The 26,846-nt window shown below is 51.4% G+C and overlaps 1 protein-coding gene across 1 annotated transcript in view; it reads left to right on the forward strand.

The window, feature by feature from the left end:
- The first annotated feature begins 1,728 nt into the window (after positions 1-1,728).
- The window catches only part of LOC140111606 (talin-1-like), a 28,086-nt gene continuing 2,968 nt past the window's right edge, over positions 1,729-26,846 (forward strand). The window contains 16 exon segments of the mRNA XM_072132398.1: positions 1,729-2,004; positions 2,083-2,210; positions 3,136-3,196; positions 3,931-4,035; positions 7,203-7,358; positions 8,670-8,771; positions 8,859-8,935; positions 14,786-14,871; positions 14,874-14,965; positions 16,064-16,177; positions 17,182-17,290; positions 17,687-17,895; positions 18,647-18,745; positions 22,680-22,733; positions 24,951-25,118; positions 25,190-25,484. Coding sequence (XP_071988499.1) covers positions 1,729-2,004; positions 2,083-2,210; positions 3,136-3,196; positions 3,931-4,035; positions 7,203-7,358; positions 8,670-8,771; positions 8,859-8,935; positions 14,786-14,871; positions 14,874-14,965; positions 16,064-16,177; positions 17,182-17,290; positions 17,687-17,895; positions 18,647-18,745; positions 22,680-22,733; positions 24,951-25,118; positions 25,190-25,484 — 2,131 coding nt within the window.

Consider the following 26,846-nt stretch of genomic DNA (forward strand, 5'->3'; position numbering starts at 1 on the left):
GAGAACCTGCTGTGACCTGTAGGGTTGAGGAGTCTGGTAGGAGAACCTGTTGTGACCTGTAGGGTTGAGGAGTCTGGTAGGAGAACCTGCTGTGACCTGTAGGGTTAAGGAGTTTAGTAGGAGAACCTGCTGTGATCTGTAGGGTTGAGGAGTCTAGAAGGAGAACCTGCTGTGACCTGTAGGGTTGAGGAGTCTAGTAGGAGAACCTGCTGTGACCTGTAGGGTTGAGGAGTCTAGCAGCAGAACCTGCTGTGACCTGTAGGGTTGAGGAGTCTGGTAGGAGAACCTGCTGTGACCTGTAGGGTTAAGGAGTTTAGTAGGAGAACCTGCTGTGACCTGTAGGGTTGAGGAGTCTGGTAGAAGAACCTGCTGTGACCTGTAGGGTTTAGGAGTCTAGTAGGAGAACCTGCTGTGACCTGTAGGGTTGAGGAGTCTGGTAGGAGAACCTGCTGTGACCTGTAGTGTTGAGGAGTCTGGTAGGAGAACCTGCTGTGACCTGTAGGGTTGAGGAGTCTGGTAGGAGAACCTGCTGTGACCTGTAGGGTTGAGGAGTCTGGTAGGAGAACCTGCTGTGACCTGTAGGGTTGAGGAGTCTGGTAGGAGAACCTGCTGTGACCTGTAGGGTTGAGGAGTCTAGAAGGAGAACCTGCTGTGACCTGTAGGGTTGAGGAGTCTGGTAGGAGAACCTGCTGTGACCTGTAGGGTTGAGGAGTCTGGTAGGAGAACCTGTTGTGACCTGTAGGGTTGAGGAGTCTGGTTGGAGAACCTGCTGTGACCTGTAGGGTTAAGGAGTTTAGTAGGAGAACCTGCTGTGATCTGTAGGGTTGAGGAGTCTAGAAGGAGAACCTGCTGTGACCTGTAGGGTTGAGGAGTCTAGTAGGAGAACCTGCTGTGACCTGTAGGGTTGAGGAGTCTGCTAGGAGAACCTGCTGTGACCTGTAGGGTTGAGGAGTCTAGTAGGAGAACCTGCTGTGACCTGTAGGGTTGAGTAGTCTGGTAGGAGAACCTGCTGTGACCTGTAGGGTTGAGGAGTCTAGTAGGAGAACCTGCTGTGACCTGTAGGGTTGAGTAGTCTGGTAGGAGAACCTGCTGTGACCTGTAGGGTTGAGGAGTCTGGTAGGAGAACCTGCTGTGACCTGTGGGGTTGAGGAGTCTGGTAGGAGAACCTGCTGTGACCTGTAGGGTTTAGGAGTCTAGTAGGAGAACCTGCTGTGACCTGTAGGGTTGAGGAGTCTAGTAGGAGAACCTGCTGTGACCTGTAGGGTTGAGGAGTCTAGTAGGAGAACCTGCTGTGACCTGTCGGGTTGAGTAGTCTGGTAGGAGAACCTGTTGTGACCTGTAGGGTTGAGGAGTCTGGTAGGAGAACCTGCTGTGACCTGTAGGGTTGAGGAGTCTAGTAGGAGAACCTGCTGTGATCTGTAGGGTTGAGGAGTCTAGTAGGAGAACCTGCTGTGACCTGTAGGGTTGAGGAGTCTGGTAGGAGAACCTGCTGTGACCTGTAGGGTTGAGGAGTCTAGTAGGAGAACCTGCTGTGACCTGTAGGGTTGAGGAGTCTAGTAGGAGAACCTGCTGTGATCTGTAGGGTTGAGGAGTCTAGTAGGAGAACCTGCTGTGACCTGTAGGGTTGAGGAGTCTGGTAGGAGAACCTGCTGTGACCTGTAGGGTTGAGGAGTCTAGCAGCAGAACCTGCTATTGCCCATTGGTGCTCTGGTAGAAGAGACTTGAGCGATGTGGTCTGCTGATGACCTTTGGTTGGACACCCTTTCCAATGACTTTCACCCTCTTAGTGTTGCTATTTTTGGGATGTTTTTGTGGTGCCTGGGGTTCCTTCAGGTCGTCAGCCTGGTGTTTGGTCTTGCAGTGAACTGGCTGGATCCTGGGCGAACGCTGCGGGAGCAAGGAGTGGATGAAAACGAAACGCTTCTCCTTAGGCGCAAGTTCTTCTACTCTGACCAGAATGTGGACTCCCGTGACCCTGTACAGCTTAACCTCCTCTATGTGCAGGTAGGTCCATTCCCTGGCTCCTCCATTGTTTTTGCTTTGCTCCTGCTGCTCTGAGATGCCTCTGCTCATCTCTCCTAGGCTCGGGATGACATTCTTAATGGCTCGCACCCGGTCTCCTTCGATAAGGCCTGTGAGTTTGCTGGTTACCAGTGCCAAGTGCAGTTTGGACCGCACAATGAGATCAAACACAAACCTGGGTTCTTAGAGTAAGTAATGAGATGGTGGTGGACCACAGCATCATGAAGGTGGGGACGACGACGGAGGTGGAGGTGGGGACGACGACGGAGGTGGAGGTGGGGACGACGACAGAGGTGGAGGTGGGGACGACGACGGAGGTGGAGGTGGGGGCGACGACGGAGGTGGAGGTGGGGACGACGACAGAGGTGGAGGTGGGGACGACGACGGAGGTGGAGGTGGGGACGACGACAGAGGTGGAGGTGGGGACGACGACGGAGGTGGGGACGACGACGGAGGTGGAGGTGGGGGCGACGACGGAGGTGGAGGTGGGGACGACGACAGAGGTGGAGGTGGGGACGACGACAGAGGTGGAGGTGGGGACGACGACGGAGGTGGGGACGACGACGGAGGTGGAGGTGGGGGCGACGACAGAGGTGGAGGTGGGGACGACGACGGAGGTGGGGACGACGACGGAGGTGGAGGTGGGGGCGACGACGGAGGTGGAGGTGGGGACGACGACAGAGGTGGAGGTGGGGACGACGACGGAGGTGGAGGTGGGGACGACGACGGAGGTGGAGGTGGGGACGACGACAGAGGTGGAGGTGGGGACGACGACGGAGGTGGAGGTGGGGACGACGACAGAGGTGGAGGTGGGGACGACGACAGAGGTGGAGGTGGGGACGACGACGGAGGTGGGGACGACGACGGAGGTGGAGGTGGGGGCGACGACGGAGGTGGAGGTGGGGGCGACGACGGAGGTGGAGGTGGGGGCGACGACGGAGGTGGAGGTGGGGGCGACGACGGAGGTGGAGGTGGGGGCGACGACGGAGGTGGAGGTGGGGGCGACGACGGAGGTGGAGGTGGGGGCGACGACGGCGGCGGAGGGGTTGGTGACGGAATGGGTTATGATTCTGGTGTACACATTTTGTGTAACTCATTTGTTTCTTATTTCAGATTAAAAGATTTTTTGCCTAAGGAATATATCAAGCAGAAGGGGGAACGGAAGATCTTTATGGTGGGTTATGTGTATATAGTGTGGGGCGTGTGTGCGGGGCGTGGGGACGTGTGCTGTGCGTGGGGACGTGTGCTGTGCGTGGGGTCGTGTGCTGTGCGTGGGGACGTGTGCTGTGCGTGGGGACGTGTGCTGTGCGTGGGGACGTGTGCTGTGCGTGGGGACGTGTGCTGTGCGTGGGGACGTGTGCTGTGCGTGGGGACGTGTGCTTGGCGTGGGGTCGTGTGCGTGGGGTCGTGTGCGTGGGGTCGTGTGCGTGGGGTCGTGTGCGTGGGGACGTGTGCGTGGGGACGTGTGCGTGGGGACGTGTGCTGTGCGTGGGGACGTGTGCTGTGCGTGGGGACATGTGCTTGGCGTGGGGACGTGGCTTGGGGACGTGTGCGTGGGGACGTGTGCTTGGCGTGGGGTCGTGTGCGTGGGGTCGTGTGCGTGGGGTCGTGTGCGTGGGGTCGTGTGCGTGGGGTCGTGTGCGTGGGGACGTGTGCGTGGGGACGTGTGCGTGGGGACGTGTGCTGTGCGTGGGGACGTGTGCTGTGCGTGGGGACATGTGCTGTGCGTGGGGACATGTGCTTGGCGTGGGGACGTGGCTTGGGGACGTGTGCGTGGGGACGTGTGCTTGGCGTGGGGCGTGTACGTGGGGACGTGTGCTTGGCGTGGGGCGTGTACGTGGGGACGTGTGCGTGGGACATGTACGTGAGACGTGTATGTGGCGTGTTCTCACCCTCCTGTCTCCGCAGTCGCACAAGCAGTGCGGTAACATGAGTGAGATAGAAGCGAAGGCGCGATACGTGAAGTTGGCGCGTTCTCTGAAGACGTACGGAGTCTCCTTCTTCCTGGTGAAGGTGAGTGATGACCCCCCATGTATGACCGGGACATGCACCCTCTTCTCATCATTACCCCCATGTATGACCGGGACATGCACCCTCTTCTCATCATCACCCCCATGTATGACTGGGACATGCACCCTCTTCTCATCATCACCCCCAAGTATGACTGGGACATGCACCCTCTTCTCATCATCACCCCCAAGTATGACCGGGACATGCACCCTCTTCTCATCATCACCCCCATGTATGACCGGGACATGCACCCTCTTCTCATCATCACCCCCATGTATGACCGGGACATGCACCCTCTTCTCATCATCACCCCCAAGTATGACCGGGACATGCACCCTCTTCTCATCATCACCCCCATGTATGACCGGGACATGCACCCTCTTCTCATCATCACCCCCATGTATGACCGGGACATGCACCCTCTTCTCATCATCACCCCCAAGTATGACCGGGACATGCACCCTCTTCTCATCATCACCCACATGTATGACCGGGACATGCACCCTCTTCTCATCATCACCCACATGTATGACCGGGACATGTACCCTCTTCTCATCATCACCCCCAAGTATGACCGGGACATGCACCCTCTTCTCATCATCACCCCCATGTATGACCGGGACATGCACCCTCTTCTCATCATCACCCCCAAGTATGACCAGGACATGCACCCTCTTCTCATCATCACCCCCATGTATGACCGGGACATGCACCCTCTTCTCATCATCACCCCCAAGTATGACCGGGACATGCACCCTCTTCTCATCATCACCCACATGTATGACCGGACCCTGCACAGTGTATCAGGACATGCATCCACTTCTCATCATCACCCACATGTATGACCGGACCCTGCACAGTGTATCAGGACATGCACCCTCTTCTCATCACCCACATGTATGACCAGACCCTGCACAGTGTATCAGGACATGCATCCTCTTCTCATCACCCACATGTATGACCAGACCCTCCACGGTGTATCAGGACATGCATCCTCTTCTCATCACCCACATGTATGACCAGACCCTGCACAGTGTATCAGGACATGCACCCTCTTCTCATCACCCACATGTATGACCGGACCCTGCACAGTGTATCAGGACATGCACCCTCTTCTCATCACCCACATGTATGACCGGACCCTGCACAGTGTATCAGGACATGCACCCTCTTCTCATCATCACCCACATGTATGACCGGACCCTGCACAGTGTATCAGGACATGCACCCTCTTCCCATCACCCACATGTATGACCGGACCCTGCACAGTGTATCAGGACATGCACCCTCTTCTCATCATCACCCACATGTATGACCGGACCCTGCACAGTGTATCAGGACATGCATCCTCTTCTCATCACCCACATGTATGACCAGACCCTGCACAGTGTATCAGGACATGCATCCTCTTCTCATCACCCACATGTATGACCAGACCCTCCACGGTGTATCAGGACATGCATCCTCTTCTCATCACCCACATGTATGACCAGACCCTGCACAGTGTATCAGGACATGCACCCTCTTCTCATCACCCACATGTATGACCGGACCCTGCACAGTGTATCAGGACATGCATCCTCTTCTCATCACCCACATGTATGACCGGACCCTGCACAGTGTATCAGGACATGCATCCTCTTCTCATCATCACCCACATGTATGACCGGACCCCGCACAGTGTATCAGGACATGCATCCTCTTCTCATCATCACCCACATGTATGACCAGACCCTGCACAGTGTATCAGGACATGCACCCTCTTCCCATCACCCACATGTATGACCGGACCCTGCACAGTGTATCAGGACATGCACCCTCTTCTCATCATCACCCACATGTGTGACCGGACCCTGCACAGTGTATCAGGACATGCACCCTCTTCCCATCACCCACATGTATGACCGGACCCTGCACAGTGTATCAGGACATGCACCCTCTTCTCATCATCACCCACATGTATGACCGGACCCTGCACAGTGTATCAGGACATGCATCCTCTTCTCATCATCACCCACATGTATGACCGGACCCCGCGCAGTGTATCAGGACATGCATCCTCTTCTCATCATCACCCACATGTATGACCAGACCCTGCACAGTGTATCAGGACATGCACCCTCTTCTCATCACCCACATGTATGACCAGACCCTGTACAGTGTATCAGGACATGCACCCTCTTCTCATCATCACCCACATGTATGACCAGACCCCGCACAGTGTATCAGGACATGCATCCTCTTCTCATCACCCACATGTATGACCAGACCCTGCACAGTGTATCAGGACATGCACCCTCTTCTCATCACCCACATGTATGACCAGACCCTGTACAGTGTATCAGGACATGCACCCTCTTCTCATCATCACCCACATGTATGACCAGACCCTGCACAGTGTATCAGGACATGCACCCTCTTCTCATCACCCACATGTATGACCAGACCCTGCACAGTGTATCAGGACATGCACCCTCTTCTTATCACCCACATGTATGACCAGACCCTGTACAGTGTATCAGGACATGCATCCTCTTCTCATCATCACCCCCATGTATGACCAGATCCCGCACAGTGTATCAGGACATGCACCCTCTTCTCATCATCACCCACATGTATGACCGGACCATGCACAGTGTATCAGGACATGCACCCTCTTCTTATCACCCACATGTATGACCAGACCCTGTACAGTGTATCAGGACATGCATCCTCTTCTCATCATCACCCACATGTATGACCGGACCCTGCACAGTGTATCAGGACATGAACCCTCTTCTCATCATCACCCACATGTATGACCGGACCATGCACAGTGTATCAGGACATGCACCCTCTTCTTATCACCCACATGTATGACCAGACCCTGTACAGTGTATCAGGACATGCATCCTCTTCTCATCATCACCCACATGTATGACCGGACCCTGCACAGTGTATCAGGACATGCACCCTCTTCTCATCACCCACATGTATGACCAGACCCTGCACAGTGTATCAGGACATGCATCCTCTTCTCATCACCCACATGTATGACCAGACCCTGCACAGTGTATCAGGACATGCATCCTCTTCTCATCATCACCCCCATGTATGACCGGACCCCGCACAGTGTATCAGGACATGAACCCTCTTCTTGTTTTTGTCTCTTATCATTCTGTATTTTGTAGGAGAAAATGAAGGGTAAGAATAAGTTGGTTCCTCGTCTTCTGGGCATCACCAAGGAATGTGTCATGCGGGTGGATGAGAAGACCAAGGAGGTGATCCAGGAGTGGAACCTGACCAACATCAAGCGCTGGGCCGCGTCCCCCAAGAGCTTCACCCTGGTCAGTGCCTGCTGCTATAGCTGCCCCCCGGGCGGCCCCTCCCCTCCTGCCCCCCCCCGGGGCGACCCCTCCCCTCCTGCCCCCCCCCCCGGGGCGGCCCCTCCCCTCCTGCCCCCCCCCCCCCGGGACGACCCCTCCCCTCTTACCCCTCTAGGGGGGACCCCTCCCCTCCTACCCCCCAGGGGGACCCCTCCCCTCTTATACCCCCAGGGGGACCCCTCCTCTCTTACACCCCCAGGGCGACCTCTCCCCTCCTACCCCTCTAGGGGGGATCCCTCCCCTCCTACCCCCTAGGGGGACCCCTCCCTTCTTACACCCCCAGGGGGACCCCTCCCCTCTTACCCCTCCATGGGCACCCCTCCCCTCTTACCCCTCTAGGGGGGACCCCTCCCCTCCTACCCCTCTAGGGGCGACCCCCTCCCCTCCTACCCCTCTAGGGGCGACCCCCTCCCCTCCTACCCCTCTAGGGGCGACCCCCTCCCCTCCTACCCCTCTAGGGGCGACCCCTCCCCTCCTACCCCTCTAGGGGCGACCCCTCCCCTCCTACCCCTCTAGGGGCGACCCCTCCCCTCCTACCCCTCTAGGGGCGACCCCTCCCCTCCTACCCCTCTAGGGGCGACCCCTCCCCTCCTACCCCTCTAGGGGGGACGCCTCCCCTCCTACCCCTCTAGGGGCGACCCCTCCCCTCCTACCCCTCTAGGGGCGACCCCCTCCCCTCCTACCCCTCTAGGGGCGACCCCCTCCCCTCCTACCCCTCTAGGGGCGACCCCCTCCCCTCCTACCCCTCTAGGGGCGACCCCCTCCCCTCTTACACCCCCAGGGGGACCCCTCCCCTCTTACACCCCCAGGGGGACCACTCCCCTCTTACACCCCCAGGGGGACCACTCCCCTCTTACACCCCCAGGGGGACCACTCCCCTCTTACACCCCCAGGGGGACCACTCCCCTCTTACACCCCCAGGGGGACCACTCCCCTCTTACACCCCCAGGGGGACCACTCCCCTCTTACACCCCCAGGGGGACCACTCCCCTCTTACACCCCCAGGGGGACCACTCCCCTCTTACACCCCCAGGGGGACCCCTCCCCTCTTACACCCCCAGGGGGACCCCTCCCCTCTTACACCCCCAGGGCGACCCCTCCCCTCTTACACCCCCAGGGCGACCCCTCCCCTCTTACACCCCCAGGGCGACCCCTCCCCTCCTGCCCCCCCCAGGGCGACCCCTCCCCTCCTGCCCCCCCCCAGGGCGACCCCTCCCCTCCTACCCCTCTAGAGGGACCAATCCATTTCCTTCCTGTTCTTGCCTGTCCTAGGACTTTGGGGACTACCAGGACGGCTACTACTCAGTGCAGACCACGGAGGGAGAGCAGATCGCACAACTCATCGCTGGATACATCGACATCATCCTGAAGAAGGTGAGGAGCTGCCCCGGGGCCACTGTGTACCCCACCCCGGGGCATTTATTCATCGCTCCCATCTTTATTTTTCTTTATTTTTGATAGAAAAAGAGCAAAGATCACTTCGGTTTGGAGGGGGACGAGGAGTCGACCATGCTGGAGGATTCTGTCTCCCCCAAGAAGTAAGAGACCGACAGAGGAGACGACGTCTTATATACCACCCAAGGGGGCAAATAGTACAAGAAAGCAAACCCCAGTATCTCCCCCACACACAATCCTCATTGTAGTAGACTCCTCTAATACTGCCCCCTATGTACAGGAATATAACTACTATAATACTGCCCCCTATGTACAAGAATATAACTACTATAATACTGCCCCCTATGTACAAGAATATAACTACTATAATACTGCCTCCTATGTACAAGAATATAACTACTATAATACTGCCCCCTATGTACAGGAATATAACTACTATAATACTGCCCTCTATGTACAGGAATATAACTACTATAATACTGCCCTCTATGTACAGGAATATAAGTACTATAATACTGCCCCCTATGTACAGGAATATAAGTACTATAATACTGCCCCCTATGTACAGGAATATAAGTACTATAATACTGCCCCCTATGTACAGGAATATAAGTACTATAATACTGCCCCCTATGTACAAGAATATAACTACTATAATACTGCCCCCTGTGTACAGGAATATAACTACTATAATACTGCCCCCTATGTACAAGAATATAACTACTTTAATACTGCCCCCTATGTACAGGAATATAACTACTATAATACTGCCCCCTATGTACAAGAATATAACTACTATAATACTGCCTCCTATGTACAAGAATATAACTACTATAATACTGCCCCCTATGTACAGGAATGTAACTACTATAATACTGCCCCCTATGTACAGGAATATAACTACTATAATACTGCCCCCTATGTACAAGAATATAACTACTATAATACTGCCCCCTATGTACAGGAATATAACTACTATAATACTGCCCCCTATGTACAAGAATATAACTACTATAATACTGCCCCCTATGTACAAGAATATAACTACTATAATACTGCCCCCTATGTACAAGAATATAACTACTATAATACTGCCCCTATGTACAAGAATATAACTACTATAATACTGCCCCCTATGTACAAGAATATAACTACTATAATACTGCCCCCTATGTACAAGAATATAACTACTATAATACTGCCCCCTATGTACAAGAATATAACTACTATAATACTGCCCCCTATGTACAAGAATATAACTACTATAATACTGCCCCTATGTACAAGACTATAACTACTATAATACTGCCCCCTATGTACAGGGATATAACTACTATAATACTGCCCCCTATGTACAGGGATATAACTACTATAATACTGCCCCCTATGTACAGGAATATAACTACTATAATACTGCCCCCTATGTACAGGAATATAACTACTATAATACTGCCTCCTATGTACAAGAATATAACTACTATAATACTGCCCCCTATGTACAAGAATATAACTACTTTAATACTGCCCCCTATGTACAGGAATATAACTACTATAATACTGCCCCCTATGTACAAGAAAATAACTACTATAATACTGCCTCCTATGTACAAGAATATAACTACTATAATACTGCCCCCTATGTACAGGAATATAACTACTATAATACTGCCCCCTATGTACAGGAATATAACTACTATAATACTGTCCCCTATGTACAGGAATATAACTACTATAATACTGCCCCCTATGTACAAGAATATAACTACTATAATACTGCCCCCTATGTACAAGAATATAACTACTATAATACTGCCCCCTATGTACAGGAATATAACTACTATAATACTGCCCCCTATGTACAGGAATATAACTACTATAATACTGCCCCCTATGTACAGGAATATAACTACTATAATACTGCCCCCTGTGTACAAGAATATAACTACTATAATACTGCCCCCTATGTACAAGAATATAACTACTATAATACTGCCCCTATGTACAGGAATATAACTACTATAATACTGCCCCCTATGTACAGGAATATAACTCCTATAATACTGCCCCCTGTGTACAGGAATATAACTACTATAATACTGCCCCCTATGTACAGGAATATAACTCTTATAATACTGCCCCCTATGTACATGAATATAACTGCTATAATACTGCCCCTATGTACAGGAATATAACTACTATAATACTGCCTCCTATGTACAGGAATATAACTACTATAATACTGCCCCCTATGTACAGGGATATAACTACTATAATACCGCCCCCTATGTACAGGGATATAACTACTATAATACTGCCCCCTATGTACAGGAATATAACTACTGTAATACTGCCCCCTATGTACAAGAATATAACTACTATAATACTGCCCCCTATGTACAAGAATATAACTACTATAATACTGCCTCCTATGTACAAGAATATAACTACTATAATACTGCCCCCTATGTACAAGAATATAACTACTATAATACTGCCCCCTATGTACAGGAATATAACTACTATAATACTGCCCCCTATGTACAGGGATATAACTACTATAATACTGCCCCTATGTACAAGAATATAACTACTATAATACTGCTCCCTATGTACAGGAATATAACTACTATAATACTGTCCCCTATGTACAAGAATATAACTACTATAATACCGCCCCCTATGTACAGGGATATAACTACTATAATACTGCCCCCTATGTACAGGAATATAACTACTATAATACTGCCCCCTATGTACAGGGATATAACTACTATAATACTGCCCCCTATGTACAGGAATATAACTACTGTAATACTGCCCCCTATGTACAAGAATATAACTACTATAATACTGCCCCCTATGTACAGGAATATAACTACTATAATACTGCCCCCTATGTACAGGAATATAACTACTATAATACTGCCCCTATGTACAAGAATATAACTACTATAATACTGCCCCCTATGTACAGGAATATAACTACTATAATACTGCCCCCTATGTACAGGAATATAACTACTATAATACTGCCCCCTATGTACAGGAATATAACTACTATAATACTGCCTCCCATGTACAAGAATATAACTACTATAATACTGCCCCCTATGTACAAGAATATAACTACTATAATACTGCCCCCTATGTACAGGAATATAACTACTATAATACTGCCCCCTATGTACAGGAATATAACTACTATAATACTGCCCCCTATGTACAGGAATATAACTACTATAATACTGCCCCCTATGTACAGGAATATAACTACTATAATACTGCCCCCTATGTACAGGAATATAACTACTATAATACTGCCCCCTATGTACAGGAATATAACTACTATAATACTGCCCCCTATGTACAGGAATATAACTACTATAATACTGCCCCCTATGTACAGGAATATAACTACTATAATACTGCCCCCTATGTACAGGAATATAACTACTATAATACTGCCCCTATGTACAGGAAAATAACTACTATAATACTGCCCCCTATGTACAGGAATATAACTACTATAATACTGCCTCCTATGTACAGGAATATAACTACTATAATACTGCTCCCTATGTACAAGAATATAACTACTATAATACTGTCCCCTATGTACAGGGATATAACTACTATAATACTGCCCCCTATGTACAGGAATATAACTACTATAATACCGCCCCCTATGTACAGGGATATAACTACTATAATACTGCCCCCTATGTACAGGAATATAACTACTATAATACCGCCCCCTATGTACAGGAATATAACTACTATAATACTGCCCCCTATGTACAGGAATATAACTACTATAATACTGCCCCCTATGTACAAGAATATAACTACTATAATACTGCCCCCTATGTACAAGAATATAACTACTATAATACTGCCCCTATGTACAAGAATATAACTACTATAATACTGCCCCCTATGTACAGGAATATAACTACTATAATACTGCTCCCTATGTACAGGAATATAACTACTATAATACTGCCCCCTATGTACAGGAATATAACTACTATAATACTGCCCCCTATGTACAAGAATATAACTACTATAATACTGCCCCCTATGTACAAGAATATAACTACTATAATACTGCCCCCTATGTACAAGAATATAACTACTATAATACTGCCCCCTATGTACAGGAATATAACTACTATAATACTGCCCCCTATGTACAGGAATATAACTACTATAATACTGCCCCCTATGTACAGGAATATAACTACTATAATACTGCCCCCTATGTACAGGAATATAACTACTATAATACTGCCCCCTATGTACAGGAATATAACTACTATAATACTGCCCCCTATGTACAGGAATATAACTACTATAATACTGCCCCCTATGTACAGGAATATAACTACTATAATACTGCCCCCTATGTACAGGAATATAACTACTATAATACTGCCCCCTATGTACAGGAATATAAGTACTATAATACTGCCCCCTATGTACAAGAATATAACTACTATAATACTGCCCCCTATGTACAGGGATATAACTACTATAATACTGCCCCCTATGTACAGGAATATAACTACTATAATACTGCCCCCTATGTACATGGATATAACTACTATAATACTGCCCCCTATGTACAGGAATATAACTACTATAATACTGCCCCCTATGTACAGGAATATAACTACTATAATACTGCCCCCTATGTACAGGGATATAACTACTATAATACTGCCCCCTATGTACAGGAATATACCTACTATAATACTGTCCCCTATGTACAAGAATATAACTACTATAATACTGCCCCCTATGTACAGGAATATAACTACTATAACACTGCCCCTATGTACAGGAATATAACTACTATAATACTGCCCCCTGTGTACAGGAATATAACTACTATAATACTGCCCCCTATGTACAGGAATATAACTACTATAATACTGCCCCCTATGTACAGGAATATAACTACTATAATACTGCCTCCCATGTACAAGAATATAACTACTATAATACTGCCCTCTATGTACAAGAATATAACTACTATAATACTGCCCCCTATGTACAGGAATATAACTACTATAACACTGCCCCTATGTACAGGAATATAACTACTATAATACCGCCCCCTATGTACAGGGATATAACTACTATAATACTGCCCCCTATGTACAGGAATATAACTACTATAATACTGCCCCCTATGTACAGGAATATAACTACTATAATACTGCCTCCCATGTACAAGAATATAACTACTATAATACTGCCCCCTATGTACAGGAATATAACTACTATAATACTGCCCCCTATGTACAGGAATATAACTACTATAATACTGCCCCCTATGTACAGGAATATAACTACTATAATACTGCCCTCTATGTACAAGAATATAACTACTATAATACTGCCCCCTATGTACAAGAATATAACTACTATAATACTGCCCCCTATGTACAGGAATATAACTACTATAATACTGCCCCCTATGTACAAGAATATAACTACTATAATACTGCCCCCTATGTACAAGAATATAACTACTATAATACTGCCCCCTATGTACAGGAATATAACTACTATAATACTGCCCCCTATGTACAAGAATATAACTACTATAATACTGCCCCCTATGTACAGGAATATAACTACTATAATACTGCCCCCTATGTACAGGAATATAACTACTATAATACTGCCCCCTATGTACAGGAATATAACTACTATAATACTGCCCCCTATGTAAAGGAATAAAACTACTATAATACTGCCCCCTATGTACAGGAATATAACTACTATAATACTGCCCCCTATGTACAGGAATATAACTACTATAATACTGCCCCCTATGTACAGGAATATAACTACTATAATACTGCCCCCTATGTACAGGAATATAACTACTATAATACTGCCCCCTGTGTACAGGGATGTGTGTGGCTGGAGCGTTTCTGGTTCCGGCACCTGTCAGTGATGAGTTCTGGTTCTTCCTCCTGCAGGTCCACTCTTCTTCAGCAGCAGTTTAACCAGGTTGGTAAGGTGGAGCACGGCTCTGTGGCGCTTCCCGCTATCATGCGTTCTGGAGCCGGGGTCCGGAGAATTTCCAGGTGGGCTCCATGCCTCAGGCTCAGCAGCAGATCACCAGTGGACAGATGCATTGGGGACACATGCCACCGCTGGTGAGGAGCCACCACTGCCCTGTCTGGGCTTTACACTATGTTCTGGTTCTGTTCATGTCTTCAGATCTTTTACCCTCATAGCTTTCTACATATCCCCTCACTCCTCCGCCCCGGGTGCCCTCTCACTCCTCCCGCCCGGGTGCCCTCTCACTCCTCCCGCCCCGGGTGCCCTCTCACTCCTCCCGCCCCGGGTGCCCTCTCACTCCTCCCGCCCCGGGTGCCCTCTCACTCCTCCCGCCCCGGGTGCCCTCTCACTCCCCCCTCCCCCTCCCCCGGGTGCCCTCTCACTCCCCCCTCCCCCTCCCCCGGTGCCCTCTCACTCCCCCTCCCCTCCCCCGGGTGCCCTCTCACTCCCCCCTCCCCCTCCCCTGGGTGCCCTCTCACTCCCCTCTCCCCCTCCCCCGGGTGCCCTCTCACTCCCCCCTCCCCCTCCCCCGGGTGCCCTCTCACTCCCCCCTCCCCCTCCCCCGGGTGCCCTCTCACTCCCCCCTCCCCCTCCCCCGGGTGCCCTCTCACTCCCCCCTCCCCCTCCCCCGGGTGCCCTCTCACTCCCCCCTCCCCCTCCCCCGGGTGCCCTCTCACTCCCCCCTCCCCCTCCCCCGGGTGCCCTCTCACTCCCCCCTCCCTCTCCCCCCGGGTGCCCTCTCACTCCTCTCCGCCCCGGGTGCCCTCTCACTCCTCTCCGCCCCGGGTGCCCTCTCACTCCCCCACCCTCGCCCCGGGTGCCCTCTCACTCCCCCACCCTCGCCCCGGGTGCCCTCTCACTCCCCCCCCCCCCCCCCGGGTGCCCTCTCACTCCTCTCCTCCCGGGGTCCCCTCTCACTCCTCTCCCCCCGGGGTCCCCTCTCACTCCTCTCCCCCCGGGGTCCCCTCTCACTCCTCTCCCCCCGGGGTCCCCTCTCACTCCTCTCCCCCCGGGGTCCCCTCTCACTCCTCTCCCCCCGGGGTCCCCTCTCACTCCTCTCCCCCCGGGGTCCCCTCTCACTCCTCTCCCCCCGGGGTCCCCTCTCACTCCTCCCCCCGGGGTCCCCTCTCACCCCCCCCCCCCCCGGGGTCCCCTCTCACTTCTCCTGTTGTGACTTCTGTTCCTCTCCTCAGACCTCGGCCCAGCAGGCTCTGACTGGAACCATCAACTCCAGCATGCAGGCGGTGGACGCGGCTCAGGCCACGCTGGACGACTTTGATTCTCTCCCACCACTCGGTCAGGATGCGGTGAGTATAAATCGTTACTGCTCTTAGATTTGGCGTATCCCCCTCCCTCATCCCAGGCGCCCCCTCCTCCGCTAGGTATCACTGGTGTCATGTAGCTCCTCCTGTACCCCGGCGCCCGCTCCTCGGCTGGCACGTGGCCAGGTATCACTGGTGTCATGTAGCTCCTCCTGTACCCCGGCGCCCCCTCCTCGGCTGGTATGTGGCCAGGTATCACTGGTGTCATGTAGCTCCTCCTGTACCCCGGCGCCCGCTCCTCGGCTGGCACGTGGCCAGGTATCACTGGTGTCATGTAGCTCCTCTTTCACCCCGTTGCCTGCTCCTCGGCTGGCACGTGGCCAGGTATCACTGGTGTCATGTAGCTCCTCCTGTACCCCGGCGCCCCCTCCTCGGCTGGTATGTGGCCAGGTATCACTAGTGTCATGTAGCTCCACCTGTACCCCGGCGCCCCCTCCTCGGCTGGCACGTGGCCAGGTATCACTGGTGTCATGTAGCTCCTCCAGTGGCCAGGCGCCCCCTCCTCGGCTCACACGTGGCCAGGTATCACTAGTGTCATGTAGCTCCTCCTGTACCCCGTCGCCCGCTCCTCGGCTGGCACGTGGCCAGGTATCACTGGTATCATGTAGCTCCTCTTTCACCCCATCGCCCGCTCCTCGGCTGGCACGTGGCCAGGTATCACTGGTGTCATGTAGCTCCTCTTTCACCCCATCGCCCGCTCCTCAGCTGGCACGTGGCCAGGTATCACTGGTGTCATGTAGCTCCTCCAGTGGCCAGGCTGACTTATTGTCACAGAGCCGGAGAGGTAGAGGGAGAACAAACCACGTGCATAGTGGCAGGACAAAGCTTGAGTGACCCTGGATTTACCCCGTTAAGAAGCTCCGGAAATGTTGAAGTGTTGGTATTAGAGAGCGGCCTCTCCCGATGCACATCGCTCCTCCTCCCTAATATCTTATAACACGTCACGTTCCTCCGCCGCTTCCATGCATCAAACTCTCCTGCACTTACAGGCAGCCAAGGCTTGGCGCAAAAACAAGATGGATGAGTCCAAACATGAAATCCACTCCCAGGTGGACGCCATCACTGCCGGAACGGCATCCGTGGTCAACCTGACAGCAGGTAAGAAGAAGCCACCTGCGCTGCTCCTAGTATGGGGGATCCATGACAGGAGTTATCCTGGTCCAGGAAATCATCGCTCTCTCCCAGCATGGAAGTGGGAGGGGCAGAACATGCATAATTAGCAGCCCAGAGCATGAGGACAAGATGTCCGGTGATCCGAGCTGCTAATTATGCAGGCCCTGCCTCTCCTCTCGCGTGATGTCATGTCTCTCTTCCAGCATAGAAATGGGATATACGAGCCGCGCACCTGCGTGATACACGAGCCGCTCACCTGCGTGATACACGTGGCCGCGTGCTCCATAGACGTGGCCGCGTGCTCCATAGACGTGGCCGCGTGCTCCATAGACGTGGCCGCGTGCTCCATACATGGACTTGTGACTTGTGCTTGTGTTGCAGGTGACCCGGCTGACACGGATTACACGGCGGTGGGATGTGCGGTGACCACCATCTCCTCTAACCTGACGGAGATGTCCCGCGGTGTGAAGCTTCTGGCTGCTCTCATGGAGGATGAAGGTGGGAACGGCAGACAACTCCTCCACGCTGCCAAGAACCTGGCGGGAGCCGTGTCTGAGCTTTTGAAGACTGCGCAGCCAGCAAGCACGGAGGTTTGTATGACCCCTGGCGCTGTATGACCCCTGGCGCTGTATGACCCCTGGCGCTGTATGACCCCTGGCGCTGTATGACCCCTGGCGCTGTATGACCCCTGGCGCTGTATGACCCCTGGCGCTGTATGACCCCTGGCGCTGTATGACCCCTGGCGCTGTATGACCCCTGGCGCTGTATGACCCCTGGCTCTGTATGACCCCTGGCTCTGTATGACCCCTGGCGCTGTATGACCCCTGGCGCTGTATGACCCCTGGCGCTGTATGACCCCCGGCTCCGCATGGCCCCCGGCTCCTTATGACCCCTAGCTGTATGATTGAGGCTCCTTTTGGTAAAGGTCCGGAGGTTATGCTGTACTGTACAGAATGCACGTCTGACTCCACAGGCGCCATCCTTGAAAAATGATTAGGGTTTATTCCAGAAACTCCTAGTGGAGTATCAATGACTGGAAGTCTCCACGCTCCTGTAAGGTGCCTTAATTGGCAAAGTAGTTACCAGCCTCTAGTTCCCTACGCCATACTGATGAGATGCAACCACATCGGAACATTGTACAGCGTCATCTAGATTTGGAAATCTGATCCTTGTGGAATACATACCCAGCATCATGTCATTAGGCTTCCTGAAAGTCATGCTTGATGTTTAAGGGCTGCCTTACAACTACAAGCGTAGTTACAGACAGGAGCCTACAGCAGGGCAGTGCCATGGGCAATGTGGATGCGCTGTCTCTCATCTATATCTCTCCTGTGTATTCAGCCCAGACAGGTCCTTCTTCAAGCAGCTGGAAACGTTGGCCAGACCAGTGGAGAATTGCTGCAGCAGATTGGGGAATGTGACACCGACCCTCGATTCCAGGTAAATGTCCAAATGTTTCTTCTAGTCAAAATCTGTCAATCCTTTTATAAGTATAAACTTCCAAATATAACTCCTAGTTGTTATCCGACAATTTCCTTCACCATAGCTTCCTATCCCTGCGTCTCCTCCTCTTCCTGGAGATGTAAATTACCCCCGTGTCTCCTCCTCCTCCTGGAGATGTAGATTATCCCGGTGTCTCCTCCTCCTCCTGAAGATATAGATTATCCCGGTGTCTCCTCCTCTTCCTGAAGATGTAGATTACCCCCGTGTCTCCTCCTCCTGGAGATGTAGATTATCCCGGTGTCTCCTCCTCCTCCTGGAGATGTAGATTATCCCGGTGTCTCCTCCTCCTCCTGAAGATATAGATTATCCTGGTGTCTCCTCCTCCTCCTGAAGATGTAGATTACCCCCGTGTCTCCTCTTCCTCCTGGAGATGTAGATTATGTTGATGTCTCCTCCTCTTCCTCCTGGAGATGTAGATTATCCCAGTGTCGTCTCCTCCTGAAGATGTAGATAACCCCGGTGTGTCCTCCTCCTCCTGAAGATGTAGATTATCCTGGTGTCTCCTCCTCCTCCTGAAGATGTAGATTACCCCGGTGTCTCCTCCTCCTCCTGAAGATGTAGATTACCCCGGTGTCTCCTCCTCCTCCTGAAGATGTAGATTACCCCGGTGTCTCCTCCTCCTCCTAAAGATATACATTATCCCGGTGTCTCCTCCTCCTTCTGGAGATATGTATTATGCCAGTGTCCCCTCCTCCTGGAGATATACATTATCCCGATGTAGATTTACCTGGTGTCTCCTCCTTTTTCTGGAAAAGTGGATTATCCTTGGGTCTCGTCCTTTTCCTGGACATGTTGATTATCCTTTGGTCTCGTCCTCTTCATTGAGATGTGGATTATCCCGGTGTCTCCTCCTCTTCCTGATGATGTAGATTACCCCAGTGTCGTCTCCTCCTCCTGAAGATATATATTATTCCGGTTTCTCCTCCTCCTGGAGAGGTAGATTATCCTGATGTCCCTTTTCCTGGAGATGTAGATTATCCCAGTGTATTCTCCTCCTCCTGAAGATATAGATTATCCCAGTGTCTCCTCCTCCTGGAGATGTAGATTATCCCGGTGTCCCTTTTCCTTGAGATGTAGATTATCCCAGTGTCTCCTCCGCCTCCTGGAGATGTAGATTATCCCAGTGTCTCCTCCGCCTCCTGGAGATGTAGATTATCCCAGTGTCTCCTCCTCCTCCTGAAGATGTAGATTATCCCGGTGTCCCTTTTCCTGGAGATGTAGATTATCCCAGTGTCTCCTCCTCCTCCTGAAGATGTAGATTATCCCGTTGTCTCCTCCTCCTTCTGGAGATGTAGATTATCCCAGTGTTTTCTCCTCCTCCTGAAGATGTAGATTATCCCAGTGTTTTCTCCTCCTCCAGAAGATGTAGATTATCCCGTTGTCTCCTTTTCCTTCTGGAGATGTAGATTATCCCTGCGTCTCCTCCTCTTCTTGGAGATGTAAATTACCCCAGTGTCATCTCCTCCTCCTGAAGATATAGATTATCCCGGTTTCTCCTCCTCCTGGAGAGGTAGATTATCCCGATGTCCCTTTTCCTGGAGATGTAGATTATCCCAGTGTCTCCTCCTCCTCCTGGAGATGTAGATTATCCCGACGTCTCCTCCTCTTCCTGGAGATGTAGATTATCCCGGTGTCGCCTCCTCTTCCTTGAGATGTAGATTATCCCATTGTCTCCTCCTCTTCCTGGAGATGTAGATTATCCCGGTGTCTCCTCCTCTTCCTCCTATACATGTAGATTATCCCGGTGTCTCCTCCTCTTCCTCCTATAGATGTAGATTATCCCTGCGTCTCCTCCTCTTCCTGATGATGTAGATTACCCCAGTGTCGTCTCCTCCTCCTGAAGATATATATTATCCCGGTTTCTCCTCCTCCTGGAGAGGTAGATTATCCCGATGTCCCTTTTCCTGGAGATGTAGATTATGACCGGGGTCTCCTCCTCTTCCTGGAGATGTAGATTATGCCCGGTGTCTCCTCCGCTTCCTGGAGATGTAGATTATGCCCGGTGTCTCCTCCGCTTCCTGGAGATGTAGATTATCCCGGTGTCTCCTCCGCTTCCTGGAGATGTAGATTATGCCCGGTGTCTCCTCCGCTTCCTGGAGATGTAGATTATCCCGATGTCCCTTTTCCTGGAGATGTAGATTATGACCGGGGTCTCCTCCTCTTCCTGGAGATGTAGATTATGCCCGGTGTCTCCTCCGCTTCCTGGAGATGTAGATTATGCCCGGTGTCTCCTCCGCTTCCTGGAGATGTAGATTATCCCGGTGTCTCCTCCTCTTCCTGGAGATGTAGATTATCCCGGTGTCTCCTCTCCCTGGAGATGTAGATTATCCCGGTGTCTCCTCCTCTTCCTCCTGGAGAGGTAGATTATCCCGATGTCCCTTTTCCTGGAGATGTAGATTATGACCGGGGTCTCCTCCTCTTCCTGGAGATGTAGATTATGCCCGGTGTCTCCTCCGCTTCCTGGAGATGTAGATTATCCCGGTGTCTCCTCCTCTTCCTCCTGGAGATGTAGATTATGCCCGGTGTCTCCTCCTCTTCCTGGAGATGTAGATTATCCCGGTGTCTCCTCTCCCTGGAGATGTAGATTATCCCCGGTGTCTCCTCCTCTTCCTGGAGATGTAGATTATCCCCGGTGTCTCCTCCTCTTCCTGGAGATGTAGATTATCCCGGTGTCTCCTCTCCCTGGAGATGTAGATTATCCCGGTGTCTCCTCCTCTTCCTCCTGGAGATGTAGATTATCCTGGTGTCTCCTCTTCCTCCTGGAGATGTAGATTATCCCGGAGTCTCCTCCTCTTCCTCCTGGAGATGTAGATTATCCCGGTGTCTCCTCCTCTTCCTCCTTGAGATGTAGATTATCCCGGTCTCCTTCTCTTCCTGGAGATGTAGGTTATCCCGGAGTCTCCTCCTCTTCCTCCTGGAGATGTAGATTATCCCAGTGTCTCCTCCTCTTCCTCCTGGAGATGTAGATTATGCCCGGTGTCTCCTCCTCTTCCTCCTGGAGATGTAGATTATCCCGGTGTCTCCTCCTCTTCCTCCTGGAGATGTAGATTATCCCGGTGTCTCCTCCTCTTCCTCCTGGAGATGTAGATTATCCCGGTGTCTCCTCGTCTTCCTCCTGGAGATGTAGATTATCCCGGTGTCTCCTCCTTTTCCTCCTGGAGATGTAGATTATCCCGGTGTCTCCTCCTCTTCCTCCTGGAGATGTAGATTATCCCGGTGTCTCCTCTTCCTGGAGATGTAGGTTATCCCGGAATCTCCTCCTCTTCCTCCTGGAGATGTAGATTATCCCGGTGTCTCCTCGTCTTCCTCCTGGAGATGTAGATTATCCCGGTGTCTCCTCGTCTTCCTCCTGGAGATGTAGATTATCCCGGTATCTCCTCCTCTTCCTGATGATGTAGATTACCCCACTGTCGTCTCCTCCTCCTCCTGAAGATATATATTATCCCGGTTTCTCCTCCTCCTGGAGAGGTAGATTATCCCGGTGTCTCCTCCTCTTCCTCCTGGAGATGTAGATTATCCCGTTGTCTCCTCCTCTTCCTCCTGGAGATGTAGATTATCCCGGTGTCTCCTCCTCTTCCTCCTGGAGATGTAGATTATCCCGGTGTCTCCTCCTCTTCCTCCTGGAGATGTAGATTATCCCGGTGATTACTTTTATCTTTGTCTCTTCTTCCTTTTCATAAGTGAATGTATCTGGACTCCACCTCTGCATTTTGGTCAGATGTCCTTGATATCTTCTGTGGTTTGGCTTCTTCTCTGTGAGGTCCACCCCTCTGTATATAGATATAACCTGCTCTCCTTCTCCTCCATTGTCCTGTGATGTCAAATATTTGGGTTTCTTGTCCACATTTACATTTTTCGTGGGTTCCTACAGATGTCGGCAGCCAGAGCCACCCGCACTCTCACCCCAATGTCTGAACACAGAACGGTAACCCCAGGATTTGCTTTATGGTTGTCTGAAGTTTCTTGGTGTTGGGTCTTGGCTCCAATCATTGAACTGTTAATCTGAAATCTTCTTTTCCCTTATAATTTGGGGTTTGATTACTTCAAAAATAATTTAACAAAATCTGTGGCTGATTCTTTGGTGATTCTGCTTCTCATTGTGATCTGGACTGTTTGTGGCATGAGGGCCGTCCTTAAAGGGGACGTCTGGTTTTGTACACCCTATTAGTGAATTCTAAGTTTATAGAGGAAGTCCTCTGTGTAGGACCTGAACTGAGGAGAGGCTTGGCCCAATGGCAGACCTTGCATGCCCCCTCCCCCTTAAAAAAAAAATATATATACATATTTCTACACACCATATACACACATTTTTACACTCATACACACACCATATACACGCATACAGCATACACACACCATATACACACATGCAGCATATGCACACTATATACACACATACAGCATATGCACACCATATACACACATACAGCAAATGCACACCATATACACACATGCAGCATACACACACCATATACACACATGCAGCATACACACACCATATACACACATACAGCATACACACACCATGTACACACATACAGCATACACACACCATGTACACACATACAGAATATGCACACCATATACACACATACAGAATATGCACACCATATACACACATACAGAATATGCACACCATATACACACATACAGAATATGCACACCATATACACACATACAGCATATGCACACCATATACACACATACAGCATATGCACACCATATACACACATACAGCATATGCACACCATATACACACATGCAGCATATGCACACCATATACACACATGCAGCATATGCACACCATATACACACATGCAGCATATGCACACCATATACACACATGCAGCATATGCACACCATATACACACATGAAGCATATGCACACCATATACACACATGCAGCATATGCACACCATATACACACATGCAGCATATGCACACCATATACACACATGCAGCATATGCACACCATATACACACATGCAGCATATGCACACCATATACACACATGCAGCATATGCACACCATATACACACATGCAGCATATGCACACCATATACACACATGCAGCATATGCACACCATATACACACATGCAGCATATGCACACCATATACACACATGCAGCATATGCACACCATAAACACACATGCAGCATATGCACACCATATACACACATTTTTACACTCATACACACACCATATACACACATGCAGCATATGCACACCATATACACACATGCAGCATACGCACACCATATATACACATGCAGCACATGCACACCATATACACACATGCAGCATATGCACACCATATATACACATGCAGCATATGCACACCATATACACACATGCAGCATATGCACACCATATACACACATGCAGCATACGCACACCATATACACACATGCAGCATACGCACACCATATACACACATGCAGCATACGCACACCATATACACACATGCAGCATACGCACACCATATACACACATGCAGCATACGCACACCATATACACACATGCAGCATATGCACACCATATACACACATGCAGCATATGCACACCATATACACACATGCAGCATATGCACACCATATACACACATACAGCATATGCACACCATATACACACATGCAGCATATGCACTCACCGTACTCACACATACAGAATATTATATATATCTACATACAGCAGATACACACTGTAAGCATCACATATACACACATGCGCTGTACTATTATAACCGTGCACACCCTCCATTCTTTAATGTGGCAGGTCGGGTGCCGGGCCCCCCCCCTGACACTGCAGACCCCCCCCTGACACTGCGCCCCCCCCCCCGACACTGCGCCCCCCCCCCCTGACACTGCGGGCCCCCGGTCCCCTGTGAGCCGGCCCCTGTCACTTCCTTTTTGCTGTGAAACTCCAGATGGGGAAGTTTTCTAGATTCCGGGTCCATTCCGCAGACCTTGAAGATGTTCTTGTTGTGGTTGTTGGGATCGTGTTGCGGTCCTTCCTTTGGCAGACTTGGAGGGTGAAGCCTCGGCGCTTTGTTGCCTCCTCTTCTCTTCTTGTGTGTGGCCTCCTGTGGTTTGGTGGAAGCTTCTCTGTGGTCTCTGTCACTTGTGTCTTCTCGCTCTGCAGGACATGTTGATGCAATTGGCCAAAGCCGTGGCCAGTGCTGCGGCGGCTCTGGTTCTCAAGGCCAAGAACGTGGCGGAGCGGACGGAGGAGCCGGTTCAGCAGGCGCAGGTCATTGCTGCCGCCACCCAGTGCGCCCTGTCTACGTCTCAGCTGGTGGCCTGCACTAAGGTACATGAGTCCAGTGGAGCGGGCGCTCTCAGGTCCCAGGACACCCGGTTCACCAAACCTTTGTCTTCCAGGTCGTGGCCCCAACCATCAGCTCCCCCGTCTGCCAGCAACAACTTCTGGAGGCCGGAAAGCAGGTGGCCAAGTCTGTGGAAGGTTGTGTGGAGTCCTCCAAGGATTCGACCTCCGACCCTGAGCTCCTAAAAGCGGTGGGAGTGGCAGCAGCTGCCGTCACCCAAGCGCTTAACGACCTGCTGCAGCACATCAAAAATAATGCATCCGGAGCGCCCCCCACTGGACGGTACGACCAGGCCACGGACACGATCCTCAATGTGACGGAGAACATCTTCAGCTCCATGGGTGACGCCGGTGAGTCATAGGAGGCGCTGCAGCAGCTGCTAGAGGCATGGGGCAGATCCTAGGGGCAGAGTCTGATGCTGGGTGCGCCAGAAAACTAGGACAAAGTTCTGTCGGGTCAGCGTTGTTTTTGTGGCATGGACCTTGTTTCCATGAGGCCACGCCCCGCCGCGCCATTTAATGTGAAGCTAGTCGTAGGAGACAAAGAACTCAAACCCTTTATAAATGTGGTGCAGACAATTATAACAGATTACAAGCCCTCCCCCATTGAGTCCAGTGTCCTGTGCGGAGCTATAGGTCTCCATGGTAGCCAGCATAGCCCAGGCCCTCCCCCATTGAGTCCAGTGTCCTGTGCGGAGCTATAGGTCTCCATGGTAGCCAGCATAGCCCAGGCCCTCCCCCATTGAGTCCAGTGTCCTGTGCGGAGCTATAGGTCTCCATGGTAGCCAGCATAGCCCAGGCCCTCCCCCATTGAGTCCAGTGTCCTGTGCGGAGCTATAGGTCTCCATGGTAGCCAGCATAGCCCAGGCCCTCCCCCATTGAGTCCAGTGTCCTGTGCGGAGCTATAGGTCTCCATGGTAGCCAGCATAGCCCAGGCCCTCCCCCATTGAGTCCAGTGTCCTGTGCGGAGCTATAGGTCTCCATGGTAGCCAGCATAGCCCAGGCCCTCCCCCATTGAGTCCAGTGTCCTGTGCGGAGCTATAGGTCTCCATGGTAGCCAGCATAGCCCAGGCCCTCCCCCATTGAGTCCAGTATCCTGTGCGGAGCTATAGGTCTCCATGGTAGCCAGCATAGCCCAGGCCCTCCCCCATTGAGTCCAGTGTCCTGTGCGGAGCTATAGGTCTCCATGGTAGCCAGCATAGCCCAGGCCCTCCCCCATTGAGTCCAGTGTCCTGTGCAGAGCTATAGGTCTCCATGGTAGCCAGCATAGCCCAGGCCCTCCCCCATTGAGTCCAGTGTCCTGTGCGGAGCTATAGGTCTCCATGGTAGCCAGCATAGCCCAGGCCCTCCCCCATTGAGTCCAGTGTCCTGTGCGGAGCTATAGGTCTCCATGGTAGCCAGCATAGCCCAGGCCCTCCCCCATTGAGTCCAGTGTCCTGTGCGGAGCTATAGGTCTCCATGGTAGCCAGCATAGCCCAGGCCCTCCCCCATTGAGTCCAGTGTCCTGTGCAGAGCTATAGGTCTCCATGGTAGCCAGCATAGCCCAGGCCCTCCCCCATTGAGTCCAGTGTCCTGTGCGGAGCTATAGGTCTCCATGGTAGCCAGCATAGCCCAGGCCCTCCCCCATTGAGTCCAGTGTCCTGTGCGGAGCTATAGGTCTCCATGGTAGCCAGCATAGCCCAGGCCCTCCCCCATTAAGTCCAGTGTCCTGTG

This window comes from Engystomops pustulosus, unplaced genomic scaffold (assembly GCF_040894005.1).
Source record: "Engystomops pustulosus unplaced genomic scaffold, aEngPut4.maternal MAT_SCAFFOLD_515, whole genome shotgun sequence".
Classification (NCBI taxonomy): domain Eukaryota; kingdom Metazoa; phylum Chordata; class Amphibia; order Anura; family Leptodactylidae; genus Engystomops; species Engystomops pustulosus.